The 20594-nt window shown below is 38.4% G+C and overlaps 1 protein-coding gene across 4 annotated transcripts in view; it reads right to left on the minus strand.

The window, feature by feature from the left end:
* LOC121917275 (DNA endonuclease RBBP8-like) overlaps window positions 1–20594 on the minus strand; it is a 69179-nt gene that overhangs the window by 31052 nt on the left and 17533 nt on the right. For all 4 annotated transcript variants that reach the window (XM_042443060.1, XM_042443061.1, XM_042443058.1 and 1 more), the window contains exons 2-7: window positions 19639–19862; window positions 13627–13669; window positions 9075–9170; window positions 4928–5040; window positions 3950–4025; window positions 2483–2634 (exon numbers count right to left, since the gene is read on the minus strand). In XM_042443060.1, the coding sequence (XP_042298994.1) occupies window positions 2483–2634; window positions 3950–4025; window positions 4928–5040; window positions 9075–9170; window positions 13627–13669; window positions 19639–19750 (592 nt within the window). In that variant the 5' untranslated portion in view covers window positions 19751–19862. The remainder of the gene's footprint in view (window positions 1–2482; window positions 2635–3949; window positions 4026–4927; window positions 5041–9074; window positions 9171–13626; window positions 13670–19638; window positions 19863–20594) is intronic.

The raw sequence follows: 20594 nt of genomic DNA on the forward strand, positions 1-20594 counted from the left end.
ACTTCCTTGATCTAGACACTATAATTCTATTGCTGTCATCCCAAGGAATTCACTTTCCTTTGGTGTATCAAAATTCCTGTCTGCTGTGATGGAATCTGACTATTCTTTATGCTTATAAAAAACGGTGGACAGTAATGCTTATGTATGAACATAAAAGGTATTGGTTCAAAGCTGAAATGAGTTATCAAAGAACAATTCATTTATTCATTTTCTTTTTTCTTAATTTATATCCTGCCTTCTTTCCATGACTGAGATTAAAAGTTGTTTACAGTTAAATAGTACAAATATAATTCAAACATAAAATTAATAAAATATTAATAAAGTATGATCTAAGAACATGTCAATAAAATATGCAGCAGCCACTATACAAAAACAAGTGAGATCAATTGGCTCACCTATACAAAAAGTTATTTGCCAGTCAGCTGAAATACAACAGGTGTGGAATCCAACCAGTCTCCCTCTGCAGGATATTCAGAGAAAGCTTTGGATCACTGTGTCTCAGTTAATTTGGTAAATGTGCAAAGTTTACCATTCACTTTTTTGTAAACAGATTTTTATTGATTTAAGAAAATACAAAGTAACAAGCTAATAAAAACATATCAATATTTTAGCAAGTTACAGCTTATATCATTCCACCTCCTTTTTTAGGTGAGACATTTGATTATCATTTCTTTACAACTGACAATTATTACATGTCCATTTCTTCCATGAAGTCTTCCTAGTAAGTCCTTCCAGGAACTGCTGTACATCAATATTAGCATCTTTATTTTTTGAATGGGGTCAATAAAAATAGAAAAAAGAAAAACCAGACTCTGTATCATAGCCTTTCCAGGCTTACCGTACTTGCAACAGGTCTTTTGATAAAATTCATAAAACACTATGACTATACTCTTAGCAATGGAAATGATAAACTACGAGGCAGAATTAAAAATACAGGACAACCAAAATCATATAACCCCCCAATGAATTTGTGGAAGGGGATCAGAACATAATTTAATTCCTTTTCCCCTGCCAACCCTTCAATGGATGGGGGTGCAGCTCACTATATTTGCTATGTACAGCCCATATATGCCATCAGTCCACTTGCTTAGTTCACCTCCTGGATAGGTTCCTCATCCTCCAAGGAGGAGTAACTTGTCCGTAAGAGCAAAGCATCTTTGGGAAGGATGAGAAAAATGATAAATAAGAAAAACGAATAACATTGTTTCATGAATGGGGGGAAACAGGACGGCTAAACATAGGAAGTATTTACGACTCTCCTATTATTATTATTATTATTATTATTATTATTATTATTATACAAGGAGCTCCAGAAGAGGAACACCAAAGTGAAGAAGGAGAGCTCATTAAGGCCTACAGTAACCACATTTAATAGCTCTAGCTGTGCCACTCAGTTTGGATCACACCTATAGTACCCTCTCCAAAATCCTATCCCATATTTAAAGGCATTTTTAAAAACTAAGACAATGAAAACTCTGTCCTTTATACCACAGTTTAGCTGTTGTGTGTGAGTGTTCTTAATTTTTCTCCACTAAATAGCAGAAATGTGTGTAGGGTGTTGTACATATACAAAATAGGTTTGCATTTGAATTTTTAAAACTTATTTTCCCATAAAGTGACATTTCACACCTTAATAATTTTGGCAAGCAGCAGACATGTTGCCACTACACACAATAAGACAGTGACTGAAGTTTTTTAAAATACTAATATAAAATCTATGGGTCAAAACACACTGCAGAAAGAATGCAGGTTGAGACCACTTTAACTGCCCTGGCTCAGTTCTAGAGAATCCTAGGAATTGTAGCTCCCTGACAGAGAAGGCTAAATGTCTCACAAAACTACAGTTCCCAGAATTCGCTATCATTGAGCCAGGGCAGTTAAACTGGTCTCAAACTGGATTATTTCTGCAATGTGTTTTGGCTCTATGTTGCTCTTTTTAAAATTCTCATGTAACTTGTTATGTCTATGTGGATATGGCAGGATTGAAATCCTTGTTTTGTCCATTAGGTGGTGGTATGAGACAGCTACAGAAATCTGTATTCTGAAAGAATTTTTGAATTTATAGTTTCATATAATATATGGAGTACTCATTGTGAATCTCCTGAAAATACAACTTGGCCGCTGCTTTTTATTAACACAGAGACATGTAACATGGTTTGTTTTTTGGCACTGATATTACAGTTTAAGGAGAAAATGTTGTACTACTTTAAAAAGCCCACCAAATTACCTACTCATCATTATTTTAAAATTGTTTAATTTTATAACAAGTAATACAAACAAACAAACAAACAAACAAATAAATCTAAAAGAAATAAAAACAAAATTAAAAAATAACACAGTCAACTAAGTACTGTAATGCACACATTCATTTTTGGCCTCATCCCTTTAAGATGATTATATTATTAAAGGGATACTCTATCATTCTTGACATAAATATTCCTGACAAGTTTAGAGGAGAAAGAAAGATTCTAAAAGACCATACCATGAAGTTTTCCAGTTTGTTCTGTACACTTTTGTTCTGTGTATCGGACATGCCTACTCTCTCGTTTTCGGCGCATTCGATTAACCATTGAAAGTGAAAGGGACTGAGCAGGTGAACCTGGAATACAACCTTCCATATATTGCTCTTCTTCTCTAAGAAAAACAGACAAAACTAATAAGAAATTTAAGTTCTGTAACTATTCCTCCCACTTTCCACAATATCCTTTTGGCCCTGTAAGTTTAGGGAAGGCCTAAATACCCTAAAGATGATCTTGTCTGATCTTGGAAGCTAAGCAGGGTAATGTCTTGTTAATACTTGCATGAGAGACTCCCAATGAATACCAGGCGTGGTAGGTTATATTTCAGAGGATGAAGCTGGCAAAACCACCTCCGAGTATTCCTTGACTAAGAAAATCCAATGAAGTTCACCAGGTTGCCATAAGCTGGTACACAGCTTGAAGGCACATATACAGACACATACTGTATTCAGGGAAGGTTTATCAAAAAATACAGTGGCTGCAATCTTCCTGATGCTTAGTCTATTAGGCATCAGGAAGAAGGTCAGTAGTTGCAAGAGAAGGCAGACAAAGTCACCATCCTTCCTGTTGTGTCTGAAGAACCTATTTCTTGGCTTCTGGGTTTGTCTTCAGAGCCAGGATGTTCCATGTGGTGCAATTTCTCAGCTAACTTTCTCAGAATTTTTGGTTTCAAGTACACACCCCAGAAGTCAGTTATTGGAGAAATAAGCTGTTTGGAGCTGTTTGTTGCCTTCTTTCAACAATAGCAATTTTGCCTGCCTTCCCTCACAGCCACTGTTTGGTCCTCCAAAAGATGCATGGGGTGGGTAACTCTTCAGGGGAAAGGGTCCAATTTCCCCCCAGAACCAATCCCTGCCCAAAGCCAAAATACCTGAGTCTTTTCAGAGTACCTCTAAAAGTGGCAAATGGAAGAAACTATGGCCTGAAACAGACAAGTGAAAATAGCTGGCTTCCGTATGGCTTGGTGGTCTGGCGATTACATGACACATGTCCCCAAGCCACGCAGAAGCTGCCCTCAAGCCAAGTTGGAAAAGCTTTCCTGAAAAGGAGTGGGAAAATACCCACTCCTTTTCAGAAGCTGCTTTGGAACTGTGGTGGTGGGGCAGATTGGGGCTGCGTGTATGGGGGACTGGGGCGGCCCCAATCTGCCCTTTTTGAGCTGTCTGTTTTGCTTCCAAGTGTCACTTTCTACCACCATTTTGAGAGTGAATTCAATGCCAACAAAGATTTTTTTAGGGGGGCTTGGGTGGGAAGTCGGGGATTTTCTTATATTTGATGTGTTTTCTGTTTTTTGGAAAGTGCTGGGATATGGAGGTTCTCCTGAATTCAGATCTTAGCATTACCCCATGGGAATTCTCTTTCCTCTCAAGAAAATTAGTCTATCTATTTTAGCACACACAAAAAACAGGGGGAGAAACCCCTGTACTCACTCTATCTTTTGCTGCATCTTCTGAAGCTGTTCAGAAATCTTTTTATTTTCATCCTGTAAATTGTTCCTTTCATTCACTGTAATATGTGATAAAAAAAATCCAAAAGGAAAAAAAACCACACAACTTATATACACCATAGTTTATCAGATAAAAAGTGTCAGAGACATGCATGAACTTGCACTCCAATCTGTTTTGTTTTCATTCTAAACAAAGCAGTCTAATCAGTCACTTATAAGTTGAATTGATCCAACTGTAAATTCACTAATAAATAAAACTAATTTATTTTTGCGTTATGTGAGAATATTTCTTTACAGAGAGAATAAAAATGGCTCGACAACATAAAAAATGTGTTGATCGCACTGATCTTTCCATCTGCTCAGAACTAACTTTATAAGTGCACGATGGTCTCTAGGGTACATACTGCCTCTTCAGGTGGCACAATGGCTACAATGTCAGAATTCAGACAATGACAGACCACACACTGTCATATATAATCATCTTTAAACCATGGTCTGGTATCCTAATTTGATGGATGGGTTTATGTGGTGGATGTCATACTAAGTCACAGTATGACTTGGCAAATAATAGCTTGGCTTGGTACCTGAAACCTCTGAATGCAAGCAATATCTATTGATAAAGTCAAGTCCAAGGAAAAACTCTTGAACTACAGTTTAATTATATCTGATTTTGGCAGTCCTTGGCATTTCAAACAAATAAACATTGTTATAATATGAACAATTCTGAAACTGAGAAGTGTTTTATCAGTTTAAAATATAAGAGATTAACAGCACATTTTTATAAATGCCCATACAAAATAAAGCCCATTATGTTGCACAAAATGTCGTGTAAGCAGGTATAAGACTGTCATCTGTTTCCTTTAGAGAATTAATGGTCCATCAGTAACTTCATAGATATAATAGCAACAAAGCAAAGACAAAAATGTGAGAAATAATGTAATGTTTATAGCAGAGAACTCACTCAGTTCAGTAATGAGCTTAAGGTTCTGTTGTCGGATATTTTCAAATTCCTGCTGCTTCTTCTTCATATGCTCTTCAGTTACTGCACAACGATCACATAATCCTGCTCTTAACCTATACAAATTAGAAAATGGATTTTCTATCTGTTGTTAGATCAGGATAATACATTTTAAAAGTTCTAGCTAAATCCACACATAGACTTTGGACAAGCTGATATATTTAATAAAGTGAACTAAACATATTAAGACGGTTTTCCTAAGTGTACTTATAATAAAATAAGTATTATGAGATGTACCTCCAACTCATTGTACATACCGTAGGATTGTTCTATAAATGGTAACTGCAATAATTATAGTTAGTAATACATGGTTCTGGGATAATTTCAGTTTTTGATTACTTGGTGAAAAAATCCACTCAATGTTCTGTGGAAATGAAACAGTCCTTCTCATGTATATCCTTATTCCTTCTTGCCTGATCACCTGAAGAATTTATAGGAGGGTACCATTTGAAATGGCTTATTTGTAAATCCAATCATTGCCTTATCTAGTATAAATCCTCTTTTATTGAGATATGTTCTCTAATAATTTCCTCTTGTGATGGAACTAATGTAAAGTAAAGCATTTACAAGTAGCATAATTCCTTATACTCTACTGCAGCAAAAACACAATTCCATACATAAAAAACAAGTGAGAAACATCCAACTCTTGTTTACCTTCCATTTAAGACTTTTTTAAAAATCTTCCAAACCTCTTGATGTTGTGTGCTTTCAAATCATTTCCAATGTATGGTAACCCTAACGCAAATCTATCACAGGGGTTTCTTGGCAAGATTCGTTCACAGGGGGTTTGCCTTTGCCTTACCCTGAAGGTGAGAGAATGTGACTGGTCCATGGTCACCCAGTGGGTTTCCATGGCCAAGTGGGGATTTGAACCTTTTTCTCCAGAGTCATAGTCCAATGCTCAAACTACTACACCACAATGGCCGCAAAACCTTTATTAAAGGCTTTTAAAGACATGAATAAAAAGGTCAGCTGCAGAACTATGCCAATAGTAGGGCAAACAATTTAGAAGGCCAAACAATCTAGATTATTTAGAGTGTTGTACAAGGAGCTGCTGGCTGTGTTTAAGGGGAAGAACTGACATTTACAATAATGGTGACTTCTGCATGCAGCGCTAGAGCTTGAAGCCATTCATAGTAGCAGTGAGACTTTTCATCAGAATCTTCCTTTATGCAAGCAGCAGTAACATCATAAATTTAATTAACAATTGTTTCAAAGCATGGTTTAATATCCTGGCTTGTGCCAAAGCAACTAATGGGAGGTCTTGATTTGTTTACACTATAAAGAAAAGAGTCAAGGAACAACATGTTAATTAATATTCCTGTTAATTAAGCCAAGATACAATAATCCAAAAATGACAACGTTGTCAGACACGCAGGTGGGATACAGACCGCCCAAAAAGGGCAGTCTCCTATCGCCCTGGTTTGCTCTGCGAGGGAGCTGCAGCAGACAAACCACGCAGCTCCATCGCGGAACAAAAAGAACCCGCAAAAATCTTCTTGTGGCGCCGCAATGCACCAATGGCGCACTTGCAGTGTCACAAAGGCGCCAGGACGTGTGGACGCTAAGCGTCTGTCACGTCAAAATGGCAGCACCCATCTGTACAGGGCGCCACCATTTTGACGTACGGAGTACGTACTAGGGTTAGAAAGCCTCTGAATGGTGCACGCTCTCTAATCCTAGTATCGCTGCCGGCACGCTACAAAATGCAGGTATGTATCGCGCCACAGTTAAAGTTACTTAACAGCATTAATGTTAATACAAAGATTGATGTACGAAACAGCATTTATGAGATAAATAAAACACTGGTTTGTTAATTTTACCAGGAAGTAAGTTTCATTATAGAGCCAGTGTGGTATAGTGGTTTGAGTGATACACTACCTCTCTAGAGACCAGAGTTCGATTCCCAGCTAGGTCATGAAACCCATTAGCTGACTCTGGCCAAGCACAAGCTCTCCAGCCTCAGGGGAAGGCAATGGCAAACGTCTTCTGAACAAATGTTGCCAGGAAAACCCTATGATAGGCTTAAGTCTTAATGGACTTAATTCCTTTGTAGGTCACACCAATATTAGATCTTCTTTACTCTGAAGAACAAGTGGTTTGTTACAATCAGGTTAGAAAATACATATTGGAACATCTATCTGCACTTTTTCCATTCAAGATTACATACCACTCCCTGAATTTACTTGTATATCCTTGCCAAAAAGATGCCCAACACAAATCACAAGGCTTCTTTCTTGTTATAAAACTCAAAATAGTACTATACAGGGTCAATCACCATTAAAAAAAAATGCTGAGCTATTTCCAACTCAGTTTTGTATACAGTAAACAAAGTCAAAATGAGTAGAGCCTTTGAGATGTGGCAGGTTTGGGTGTGCAACGCCGGTACCCTGGTGAGATCAAACTCTTTACCCAAAAAAGGCTCTGAAGCTGAATGTAAAGTTCAAAAGGGGGGGGAAATTTAATTTAAAGGACAAAAATAAAGAGTTTTCTCCTCCCCAGCTCTAAATAAAAGATACTTTACAGTTTCAGCAATCTTCCGGATGTCATCTTTCTGGGTCTGATGTTGGTTTGCTCTCCTCTCTCAATGGAGCTGATGCAGGGTCTTTCAGCTCCTGAATTCCTTTATTCGCTTGCTGATGGTAACTAATTTGGCTGAGTACTTGGTAACTAAAATAGCTAAAGTGTAAGAAATGCCCTTTCCGGCTATCTGGGCCTGTTTGCCACCAAAAAGACATCTTTCTGCCTGCTCACAGCAAAGACTGCTCCAAAACTAAAAACCTCTAGCTACAGCAGAGCATGCTGGGAAAGGGCAAACCAAACCTGGAAATAATGCAGGGGATCCTACAGCTCCTCCCACAACTAATACAAAGAACTTTTCCGACATTAAACATACTATGGCCTCAACCAATGTGAAAGAAAATGCAGGGGGAGATTCAATCAGTCCTGGCAGGACATCACAAGATTACAAGAGGGCAAGATGACTATCAGAATGGGATCTTCATGAGTTTTTACTCTTTGTATTTGTGACAGTTTGAAATTGATTTCTACATTTCCTTGGATTCTCTGGGAGATCAAACAGAAGACAATCTTGATATGTTCCTATTAAAAATTCCGTACTAAAACCTAAACATATAACCATTTTTCTAACTACCGCATATACTTGATTATAAGTCGAGAAATGACCCTAAATTGACCCTAAAATTCTGAGTAGACTTATATAAGGGTCAATAAACCAGGAGTGCTTAGAAAGGTCCTAAAGCAAGCAAGCCTGATGCCCCAATCTCCATTTAACACCAGTTCCTTCCCCTTCCAGTCCGTTTTGCAAGACCTTGCTTCCTATGGAAAAACTCCCCATTTAAAACCATCTCTCCAGTCCGTTTTGCAAAACCTGGATTCCTATGGAAAAAACTCCCCATTTAAAACCATCTCTCCAGTCCGTTTTGCAAGACCTGGATTCCTATGGAAAAAACTCCCCATTTAAAACCTCTCCTCCAGCACCTGGGAATTAGCTGGGAGAGGTCCAGAGAAGGAGAAGGAGGGATCTTTCTTATAGCCCCAAAGTTTTGCCCTCGACTTATCTACGGGTCATATCAAAATCCAGGATTTTGACCATGAAATCGTCCTTTGATTTATAGACAAGGTCGACTTGTACATGAATATATATGGTACTCCAAAATCTAGAATGTGGGAAAGCCCCAACAATTTTTAGAGCGTAGAGAATATCATCTCATAAACAGCTCTGAGAAATGGGACCAAATGTTTGTTTGTTTTTTATTTACAAAGAATGTGATTGGCTGGGGGATTTTGAGACCCGCAGTCCAAAAAGATAGGCTTGTCAAGCAGCCCATAAGCTGCCTTGGCCAGAAATAGAGGAATAATAGAAATAGAGGAATTAATATCTGTCCAGGTATTAATATATGTTGTGTAGTAACTCTACAGTGCTTATATAAATAAAACATAATAATGTGAGCAGCTTAACATATTAAGATCCTGCAATATCACATAGTTGGCATCCCCTTAAATATCATAGGTTGAGAATAAAGAAAAAATGATGGCTAAATATTACAAGCAGAAAATTTCCACTTACCGATCTTCTAAAACCGTAATTGTGTCGTACAGTGTTTTTTGATGCTCTCTAAGCTGTTGGTTTTTGGTGTAATACTCTTCAAGCCTCTCAGCATCCCTAAGTACAAGTAGACATACATTACTAAACAGTTTGACTTGTGACATATTTTCATTAAGCAGAAACCATATTAGTTCAACATTAACAAATAGCAATGTGTTCTTATTCTGAGCACTGTGTCAAATTTCTGTCCCCCTGGAAATAGATTACTACAGTTACTAATAAATAAAATGTGTCATCTCTAATACAATATACGTACATTAGTTACATGGTTACAGCTTGGGCAGCTTTCATTGTAAAACATGAATTTGATAAACAGAATCAGTAATTCTTTTGGAGTTGGAAAAAGTGAAATGTTAGCACAGAACACCACAAAAAATATGTTCTCTGATGCATGTCTGTCAAGGAAGGCTTTGCACTAGAAAGGGTTTTCATGTGATTTAAATTTGAAACCCACTGGGTGACCCTGGGCAAGTCATACTCTCTCAGACCAAGGAAAGACAATGGCAAACCTCCTCTGAATACATTTTGCCAAGAAAACCCCATGATAGGGTCACCTTAGGATTGCCATTGTAGCAGCTAAGTCTACAATGCACCCCTATATATGTTTACACAGAGGTTAAGTTCCACTGTGTTCCGTTGATCTTATTCTCAGATAACTGTGCATGGGCCTGCTGACTTAGGCGGGTTATAGACCGCCCATTTGGGGCGGTCTGCACCTGCCCCTTTCCCCAGTGTATCGGGGCCTCAGTGTGCAGAATGGCAGCTGCTGAGGCCCCGATCCACCGCTTTTCAGGCTGCGGGGAAGCAGCAAAACGCCGCTTCCCCACAGCCAGAAAAGGGGTGTCCCGGGGGCTTCAAGCCCCAAGGACACCCCGCGGTGGCGGGGAGAAGGAGAAAGGGGCCGCTTGGCCCCTTTCTCTTTTAGTCCGCTGGGCGCAGCCGTCTGACGGCTGCGCCCAGCGGACTAAACCAGGAAGGAGCTCCAAAACGGAGCTCCTTCCTGCTCCATGTTCAGGGCGCACTAAGCGCCCTGGCGCAGAGCAAGGACGTCACGTCCGCGCCGCCCTGTCTAGAGGCGGCGCGGCTGTGACGTCCTCACGGCGGCGGCCGTATGGAAGGGCCGCTGCCGTTTAGTGCGTGACAAGCACGCACTAGGGTAAGGGTGGTGTGGAAGCACCGCCCTTTTGTAACCCTAGTGCGTGCTCGTCACGCACTAAAGTGCCGGTCTGTAACCGGCCTTAATAAAGCAGAACTGATGCTGTTCTAGGGGTGGTGAAGGTTGACAGGAAGCAAGGAATCCAAAGCAAGACAGGCATTACAGAGCAGACTGAAAATTGTACAATACAACATGAGCCAAACTAAATGCAATGGCGACTGTTCTGGGCTGCCTGAGGCTTGGAAAAAGGTTTAAATGTGATGATGGGTTTACTTCAATAACAGAAAGTGGGCAATTGACAAATCCCACATACTACTTATCTTTCTACTGTTACACATTATTCTTTTACATGCTACTTATGTTTCTACTGCTGCTGTCCTCCAAATAGTTCAAGATTTCTTGCCAATACCTGTATCTAGCATAAATTAATTAACGCAAGAAAGAATTCTAATAATAACAACTGCAACTATGGGAGGATAACAATGCAGTAGCAATACTAAATCCAAATAAAATTAAGTATGTCCTAATCCAGTCTTCTTTCAGAAGTGGCTGTAGTTTTGAGGCTCGATCTTCCAGTTTATCTATGAACTCACTGGGTTATAAAAACCATCATTTATCATTCTCGCTTAATAATAAAGGGCAGATACTGCCCCACTTTACCGGGGTCTTGAACTGAGAGAATGTTACACAACAGGGTTGTCTTATGTGTATGCTTGCTAAGAAAAAAAAATCCCACTGTTTTCAAGAGGGACTTGCTCATAGTCAAGTGTGTACTAGACTGAAGCTTAAATATCCTCCATAAATACTAAACTGAATTGACACATTTGATTTTTAACACCCATAAATTAGGGAGATAAAGGTTATAAAAAGTTTCCAGGCAAATTTCTGGGTTTTAGAATATTACTTTAGGTATGGAACCTAAGAAAAAGACAGCTGAAATACTTTCTTCTAAAGCCAAATAGCAGTGAAAATGCATCAAATAAAAAGAGATCTCACATTCATACTTACCTGGGAGTAAATCTCACTAAACTCAAGGGAGTGTTTTCCTCAATAATATGCTGAGGGTCAGGCTGCACACTGCAAACTTAAGCATACTTACTGGGAAATACCTCTCAATGAACATAAGAGCATTTACTACCAGGGAAACACGATTAGGATCAGTTGGCTATGTGCACATTGACATGCTAAGAATAGAGCAAAAGGAGAAAATAATTTACGAGGGTCTTGATACTACTTAACAAAGTTGACTGGGTCTTTGGCTATGAAAACTGTCTTCTAATAAATTGCTCTTGACCCTGCATTTATAGGACTATTACCTTCACTGCTGAACCAGGGTGTAGCATAAGGGGCCCATTGTCTGGCTGGTTATCAGTGCTGAAATATTAAACCTGAGGTATTCAGGAAGAGCTGGGGAAAACAAGAACTCCTATAGAAGACTACTGTATCTACAATGCAGTACTTCTAGGATGACTCCAGCAAATAATAATTAAACCTTTTATCTTGGTATGTATAAAAACACAACAGAAAATCATCAATAGTATTCCCACCAACTCTGTTCTAACTAAGAATAGAAGCTTTTTTTAACCTGGACACAAAAACAAGCAAGACTATGTTGCAATGTTATTATAAGGATTACTAGAAATATTAAATTTCAAGTTGACGTTACAGTATAAACATTTTTGGTAATTGATATATGGAAAGAAACGGGCACAGCAGATGGTATTTTTTTAAATAAACGGACTGAATCTATGCATTTTTTCTTAGAAACCATTTCAACTGAATTTTATCAGATTTATAACAAACAGCCTGAATACCATTGCAGCTTTAGAGTAAGTGTGTGTGTGACAAGAAATATTGCCTGAGAACTCATTTTGAACAAATTTTGTACTCTGAAAGATCCAGTCATTGGCGACAACAGATTTCTTAGTTTTCAGGGGGAAATACCAAGGCTCTGTCTGGAAAACCATACAGTACTCTGATCTTGAAGCCCTTATGCCCATTCATGTGCCTTACATGTGGGAGCTCCCATAAGTTACATACTGGTGAGAAAAATACATTCTGCTCAGGGTGTAAAGTTTGGTTTATTCTTCAAGTTAAGGATGACATTGAAAATGATGAGCCCGAACAGACAGGCCAAAATAAAGCTGCTTCGGGTCACTTTGGAGGTACTGTATGTTGTTTCAATGACACATGTTTCATAAGAGGCCAGAAGCTGTGCCAAAGCTGCACTCTAGCCCTTAGGACTGGAGAATGGCGTTGGTGCGGCTTCCGGCCTCTTAGGATGCATGCAGCAGCTAAACAGCATACCTCCAAAGTGACTTGAAGCAGTTTTATTTTGGCCTGTCTGTTCAGGCCTGATGTTAGTGCTGGAGCTGGGTAAGCTCCAGTTCCAGCCCTACACCCTAAAATAATATAGTTTCAGAATCTGAAATGAAGTTGGAAATTGCACCTATTTAGGTTTTCGTGCAGTTTGCACCAGGTTACTTAAGAATTCCTAACCTTTTAGGAGCCAAATGGACATGCATACAAAGCACACGCAAGTAAATAACCTTTGTATAATTATGCTGGAACAAATATGACCAAAGCACAAAACTGAGGGATATGTTTCCCTCCAGAGGTTGCTTGACTCCTCAACCCTGCTCAGCCTGGGCACTGTTGAGCAATCAATAATTATTTTATTTTATTTACTTCATTTATATGCTGCCTTTCTCCCAGAGTGGAACCCAAAAAATGATCGTCTGATACAACCTGAACCCTGATCATGATAGTACAGTGAGCCTGCGCCATACACGGGTTCATTATAGGCAGCTTTCAGCTTACGCTGAAGCCACCCGGCAAAAGGGAGAATGGCAAGGGCCCATGCTAGTACAGTGGTACCTCGGGTTACGAAATTAATTCGTTCCGCGGCTAATTTCGTAACCCGAAAAACCTTCGTAAGCCGAATTGCCATAGGCGCTAATGGAAAAATAGCTCTCTGCTGCCCTCCGGTGGCGGAAAATAGCGCCGAGGTTTTTTCGTAACCCGAAGAAACCTTCGTAAGCCGAAACAATAAATCCCTATGGGATTTTTTCGTAACCCGAAAAATTCGTAACCTGGGTAATTCGTATCCCGGGGTACCACTGTAGTTCACTAACATGTGGAAGACAACAGATGCCCTACCACTAGTATATACCTTACGCTTAGTTAATGGCATGTGAATACATATATACATGAAGATGTATGCTAATACATACATGTGCATATATGTATATACATACATATAAATACATGTACACATATTTGCATGTTGAAGACATTTAAAAATTAGTAAATGCATTAATTTCCATCTAATCTAGATATTTATAATGGGATACTTACCTACACCTTTCTGTTTTTAATTTGGAGATCTTCAACTGTAAGCCTAAATAAAACCAGAAAAGTAAGGATTAAAAAGCAGTTTAACTGACAAAATATTGAAGGATAAGATATGCAGAAAGATAAAATATGCAGAAATTAACACTGCCAACAAATTGTTGCCCACAGGTTTGCTGCTGAATGTATTTCTAAAAAAAAAAATTAAATTAAAATTAAGAATGTATATTTAGCTTTTCTGTTATTTTAGTTCTTGAGCCCGTTAACAGTATAGTCACAAAACCAGTTAATAATTCAATGTCCAATATATGTTTTTTTTCTAAAAAGTTAAACAAATCTACAAGATATTTTTAAAATTCCAAAATAAGAACATTTTTCAGTTTTAGCTACAGTCCAAATGTTTAAGTATAAAGTAGAATTATGGCTTTCCAGTAATCAGATAGAACTAGTATACAGGATTAAAGACTTCTATAAGTGGGGAGCCACCACTGAAAACTTTGCTACATACAGATCTGAATTTTATCACAAAAAGTATTGTACCTACACATTTTCCTCACTAAACTTCAATGTATGATTGCCCAGAAGTCCCAGACCCAAGCTGTTCTTGACTTAAATGTCCAAACCAACATCTTTACTATAACACAGAAAAACTGGCAGACACAGAAGCTTTTGCAATATAGGAGTTATATACTCTACATTAGTGGTTCTCAAACTGTGGGGCAGAACAGGAGGGTGGGGGGTGGAATGAAAGTTGCTCAAGAGCGGAGGGAGAGACTTGAAAGCCTTAATTATTCTTACTCCTCCCCTGTTTCTCAAACCTTTTCTGTCTTGAAGGGGAAGAGAAAGACAAGGGGGGAACTTGGAGCCTCTTCCTGGGGGGGGGGGGGGGAGAGGAGAAGGAGAACTGTTTCCTTATAAGATATTAAAATATGAATATTCATGAATGAGTGGATGAAAATATGCACACCAAACAAACAAAATATTTTTATTCATAGACTATATGAAGCGTGTGTGTGTCTCTCTCTGTGTGGAAAGGAGGTCACAAGGGTAAAAAGTTTGAAAACCGCTGCTCTACACAGCTAATACTACCATGTTTTGAACAAGTGGAAGTTCCTTAAGTGCCTTCAAGGGCAGCCCTACAAACAAGACATTATAATAGCTTACTCAACAGTTTACCAGGGGGCACATAGTTAGGGTTTTGGGGGTTTTTGCAGAAAAGATACAGCTGCTATATTGGCTAAAGCTATTTATTTATAAAATAAATCCTATTATTATTATTATTAAAGCTGATTTAAAAATCACTGCTAGCAAAGCCTTCATAGGGGGAAAGCAGGAGGACCCACATGTAAAACTTTTGAAGTGTAAATCTGCTTCTCTGAAGTACAGTGGGCCCCTGATATCCCCTGGGGTTTGGTTCCAGGACCTCCCGTGGACACTAAGTCCATGGATGCTCAAGTCCCACTAAATGCATTACTGTGTAAAAGTGTGCCCTTTATTTAAAATAAATGGAGAAATCAAGGTTTGCTTTTTGGAATGTATATATTTTTTGAATATTTTAAGCCATGGATGGTTGAATCTGTGGTTAAGGAATCCATGGATACAGAGGACTAACTATATATGATATCCAGTACAGGCAAATTTACTGCTTGTTGAAATATGAGCCACCAGAGTCTGGACTGACATCACCCTACTGCTGTCTATTCATTCACAAACAGGACTAACTCTACACGAAAAGGGAAAATAGTGTGACATGCAATCTTCCACCTCCTCCTTCTCATGGCCAAGATATTATTTCTGGACTAGACAAAATTTGTGGATTCCTGGCACTGAAGGTTACTGAAAAGTCACACTGAAATGGGTCCAAGTTTCATCTTTGAGTCCCTGGAGCTGTTTCAAACAGTAATACAATAATTTCACTTTCAGTTCAAAGTGCTGGTTTTCTCCTATAAAGTTGAACAGGGTTTGGAGCCAGGAAAGCCTACTTCCCCACATATGAGCCTGTCTGGGATTTGACATCTTCAGTGGAGGTCCCGTTACATGTTCCAGCTGTCTGGCTGCATCTGCACTGCAGAAATAATCCAGTTTGACATCATTTTAACTGTCATGGCTCAATGCTATGGAATTCTGGGAATGGTAGTTTCTTGTGGCACCCGAGCAGCTTGTTTACCGGGATAAGAACTACTGTAAAACTACAACAAACTACCATTCTAAACTAAACTTGGAGGAAGAAGGATATGAAAACTGCCAGAAGGAACACCAACAATTTGAGATATGCAGATAACTCCATACTACTAACAGAATATAACAAAGACTTAGAACAATTACTGGGAAAAAAGGAAATAAATGCAAAGGCAGGTTTGCAGTTGAACATTAAGAATACAAAAATAATGACCACAGATTATTTACATAGCTTTGAAGTTGACAAGGAAGACACTGAGATAGCTCAAGGTTTTCCATACCCTGGCTCAGTCAACAATCAAAATGGAGACTGGGGTCAAGAAATCAGAAGATTAGGACTAGGAAGGACAACTGTGAAAGAACTAGACAAGATCCTGAGGTCTCAAGATATATAATTGAATACTAAAGTTAGGATTGTCCATGCCATTGTATTTCTACATATGGATGTAAAAGCTGAAGGAAAGAAAATCAATTCATTTGAAACATGGTGCTAGAGAATAGTTCTATGGATACTATGGACTGGTAAAAAGCCAAATGAATGCACCCAAGAGCAAATCAAACCTGAACCCTCCCTAAAAGCCAAGATGACTAAACTGATACTATCATACTTGGGACATATCATGAAAAGACACCTCTCATTAGAAAAGACAATAATACTTGGTAAAGTAGAGGGCAGCAGGAAAAGAGGATGACCACATTTCAGATGAATAGACTCAATCAAGGAAGCCCCGTCTGCAAGACCTGAGCACGGCTGTTGATGACAGGGTGACTTGGAGGTCTATCATGCATGGGGCCTTCATAAATCAAAGTCAACAACAACACTGAAGATCAGAATACAGGAAAAAAACTAGCTGGGTGAAGAAGTAACAAAAGGAATGTTAAACACGCTTTTCTCTCAATCTGCTCTGAAAATCTTCCTACTACATTATCATTACAGGTAAATATAATGTGTAGCTCCACCTCAGGCATCACTTTTATAGTTGTTTTAATATCCTATGTCTTTTTTTTCCTCAACAGGCTTCCTTTTTCATCTACACACAGCAACGATTCCAAAAAACAGAAAGAAAATGGTGTCTACCTTCATACAGAAAATGAAACTTGCATTTTGGCAATACAGCCTGAACCAAATACAGCATGCTCACTCTTACAGCATGTTTTTCTGAGCCATGGTCTAGTAAAAGTATGAAGATATTAAAAGGCCTAAGTTGTCGTTTTCGGTACTGTAAAAAGTAAGGGTTTCAGAGAAACACACCCACACCAAAAGACACAGTACAACAATTAGAAGTAAGTTTTTGGCACTTATGTTTCTGATTACAGTCTCATATAAGATATATTTTGCTGACATTTAGAATTAAAATTCATGAGTCAGTTTTAATTCTTATTTATAGACTTCAGAAACAAACAAAGTCCAGACAAGTCTGCATTTAATGTATCTTAAATATCACCATACCTGGTTCTACTGGAGGATCCACACCTTTTGAAAAAATTAACTATCCTTCAGGCATGTCTTTGATGTAATCATACAGGATCTAACTTCACCAAGCATTGTGTGGAACAGCCAGTAACAAAGGTTGAGGCATGAAAAAGTCTGTCTTATGGCAAGACTAAACTGACACACCTACAGCCAATCATTACTAGGTTTATTCAAAAGCAAGTCGTTTATTTCAATGGGATTTATTCCTAAGTATCGTATATTTAGTCTTATCATCCTAATGTGTTTTGAAAGGACACCTGTAAGTTTCTATTTGTTCAAAGTTCAGAAATTTGAATTTTGAGCATTACAAAAAGTAATTAGGCAGTTTATTATTTGAAAATTCATATTTCTGTCATTTGGCTCCATGACAAACATACACTCTTTAGATTGCTAAATTCTGTGGTGACAATGCCTCAGCATGTGCCCTGCTGATGACATACCACCCACGGTAAAAAAAAAAGTCAGCTAAGTAACAAACGTAGCCAAGAGGCATAAAAATTACCTTTCTAAACTATAATTAGTACCGATAAACCTAATAAATATAATAAACTTAATTTATATCCCATGGAATGCACAACATTTTCTTGAACATCTAAGTTCTAATACTCTTCTGAAGCAAACCAGAGTGCCCATATTTTGTCCTTGCCATCTTATACAGTGGTACCCCGGGATACGAATGCGCCGCCTTACAAAATTTCCGGGTTACGAAAAAAATCCATAGAAAAAAACTGTTCCGGGTTACGAAGGTTATTTCGGGTTACGAAAATTTTTTTGGTGCTTTTCGGCGCTATTTCACACGAAATCGCGGCTTTTCCCCATTAGCGCCTATGAGTTTTTCGGCTTGCGAAGTATTTCGGGTTACGAAAGCGGCGGCGGAACGAATTAATTTCGTAACCCGGGGTACCACTGTACTAGGATTCCTCCTAAGGTGTTAGGGTCATATCCATCAAACAACTGTCCACCCAGGTTGTCTCATAGCATAAGTTAGCCAGGGGCAGCTTTAATTATTCCTTGAGGTAGTACTACATGCTCTTGCACACAGTTTTGCCTTTTAGAACCTAACTTCACCTGCTGTTGTCTACAACATTCCTAGCAGACAGTGATTACTGCAGCTGGCAGCAGCATTAATTGCACCAAGTTTCTAATATTTGGCTGTATCTGTTCCTGCTATAAATTAAGCCAACTAGGTCAAGTGTGCTACTGGTTGTAATTCCTGTCCACTGCATAACAATATTTCAGTTAGTATCACTGGAATTTCTGAATATGTATTGGGCAATTCTCTGAGCATACACAATGTACTGCAAACTATAGCTTCTACTGTGTGCCTATCACACAACTCCATTTCTGAGATGAATTCTTTAATATTGAGAAATGACTGAGGCTGTTATCCTAAACACACCAACTAGAGAGCAAACTCAATCGAATACAGTGGAACTTTCTTCTGAATTAAACTGCATAAACTTTTTCTGTGGAATTGGCTACATCAAGGTCTACATCACAGCAATCTACTGTGGTTTTGCTGTCATCTCTGCATCCCAAGCATTAACAATCTTCTCTAAAGTTTATGTAGAACACACTTTTTTCAACTTTTGCCTATTTAGGCCATACCACGTTATGCTGATACCACAGCCCCAACACAACAAAACTTCTTTCTTCTGTTCTGCAGTCCTTGTAACACCCTGCCCCCAAAATACCCCGCTGCAGATGCAGATTTCTGGGACACTTGGAGCTGCGATGGGAAGGCAAGATCCCTCTCATGTTCCACCAGATTCTGCTGTTCTGCCAGCAGGTGTCCAGCACTAGAGTGAAAAGATGTTTTACACCAGTATTTTTTTAGATTAGAAACACCCTCATTATATAAAATATTCAATCTACTCAAGAGCTTGTTTTCAAAATTTCAGCAACACCACCAGGTTATTCAGATAAATGAGAAAAGAGTTTTTCTAATTACCACAATGTTGAACACTCCAAGACATCTTAAAACTTAAAGTTCTACTTACGTGACTAAGCATTCAAACAAGATCAAATCACATTCATTTATACAACACGCACCATATGATGCCATCTTGTTATGTTCTCATCACATTTGCTGAATACACAAGACACAAAAGTCAGCTGATGAGGGGCTAATCATACTGTATTTGTTTGGTAAACACGTGTTATAAATATATTCAGCCTCAGCCACATAAACTGCAAAAGACACTAAACAAACTAGTATAACTTCTCTGTTGGCATTGTAGATTTTTTTTTCCTTCTAAAATTACATATGTGCAACTCCAAAGGCAATTAATTCACTAATTATTCATAAATTTTCCACTGTCCTTAACATAATTTCTTAATGCCCAGATCAACATTTACAGTATTACCTTTTACTTCTTTATCATGATATTCCTTCAACTTGGACCACATTTCATTGAAGCAGTCAGCAGTTGGTTCTGCAGCATTAGGACTTTCACAGCTTCCTCCAGAAATACTCATTTTGTCTTTCTGTATCAAATTTTCCACTTGAGTTTCTGTAGCTGTTCCTGTTTGTCTCTCTTTTAGGTTTACATTACAGTTATTAAGATTCTTCCTCTAGATTGTTGAATTCCTGCAATGACAAGTGCACAAAGTTAAAGTACTGTATAGTGAAATATAATGTGAAACAGTGGATGAAAAATATCATAGGCACTTTCTTGTTTCAGATCTTAGCCAAAGTATTACAGCTCACTGTAACTGCCTCTCTGAAAGTTTTAAAACAGTAACAAAACATGGACAGCTAGAATTATTGAAGGCACAGTCGTTAAGTCATAGTCTTAATAAAAGAATGGATGGCTTAGTTACATAAACAGAAAACAGTTAACTTTTAGCCATCTTAATGTACTCTTCATAAAGTAAACTGGTAAACACACAATAACTTTACTCATTCATATATCCAGCCTTTTCCTCAACATTGGGACTCAATGAGGCTTGCGGGTACATTCCTTCAGGCTGCTTGTTAACTTATGGCAACCCCAAGAATTTCACAGGGTTTTGTTAGTCAAGTAATATTCAGAGGTATTTTGCCAGTTCCTTCCTCTGAGATACAGCCTACAGCAGTGGTTCTCAAACCTTTTACCCTTTACATCTACATGTAGATGTCCCTCATACTTGATGTAGTATATGAATAAAACTATTTTATTTAGTTTATGTACTTTCATTCACACACTCATATATATTCATGCTTTAACAAGAAAACCATATCATTCAAATTAGAGCAGTTTTATTTAAGTAAATTCAATATTTAACCCAATGCATGTATACATTTTACACATAAAAGTTTGGGAAGAGGAGGGATCAGAAC

The sequence above is a fragment of the Sceloporus undulatus genome, unplaced genomic scaffold, assembly GCF_019175285.1.
Source record: "Sceloporus undulatus isolate JIND9_A2432 ecotype Alabama unplaced genomic scaffold, SceUnd_v1.1 scaffold_14, whole genome shotgun sequence".
NCBI classification, from domain to species: Eukaryota; Metazoa; Chordata; class Lepidosauria; order Squamata; family Phrynosomatidae; genus Sceloporus; species Sceloporus undulatus.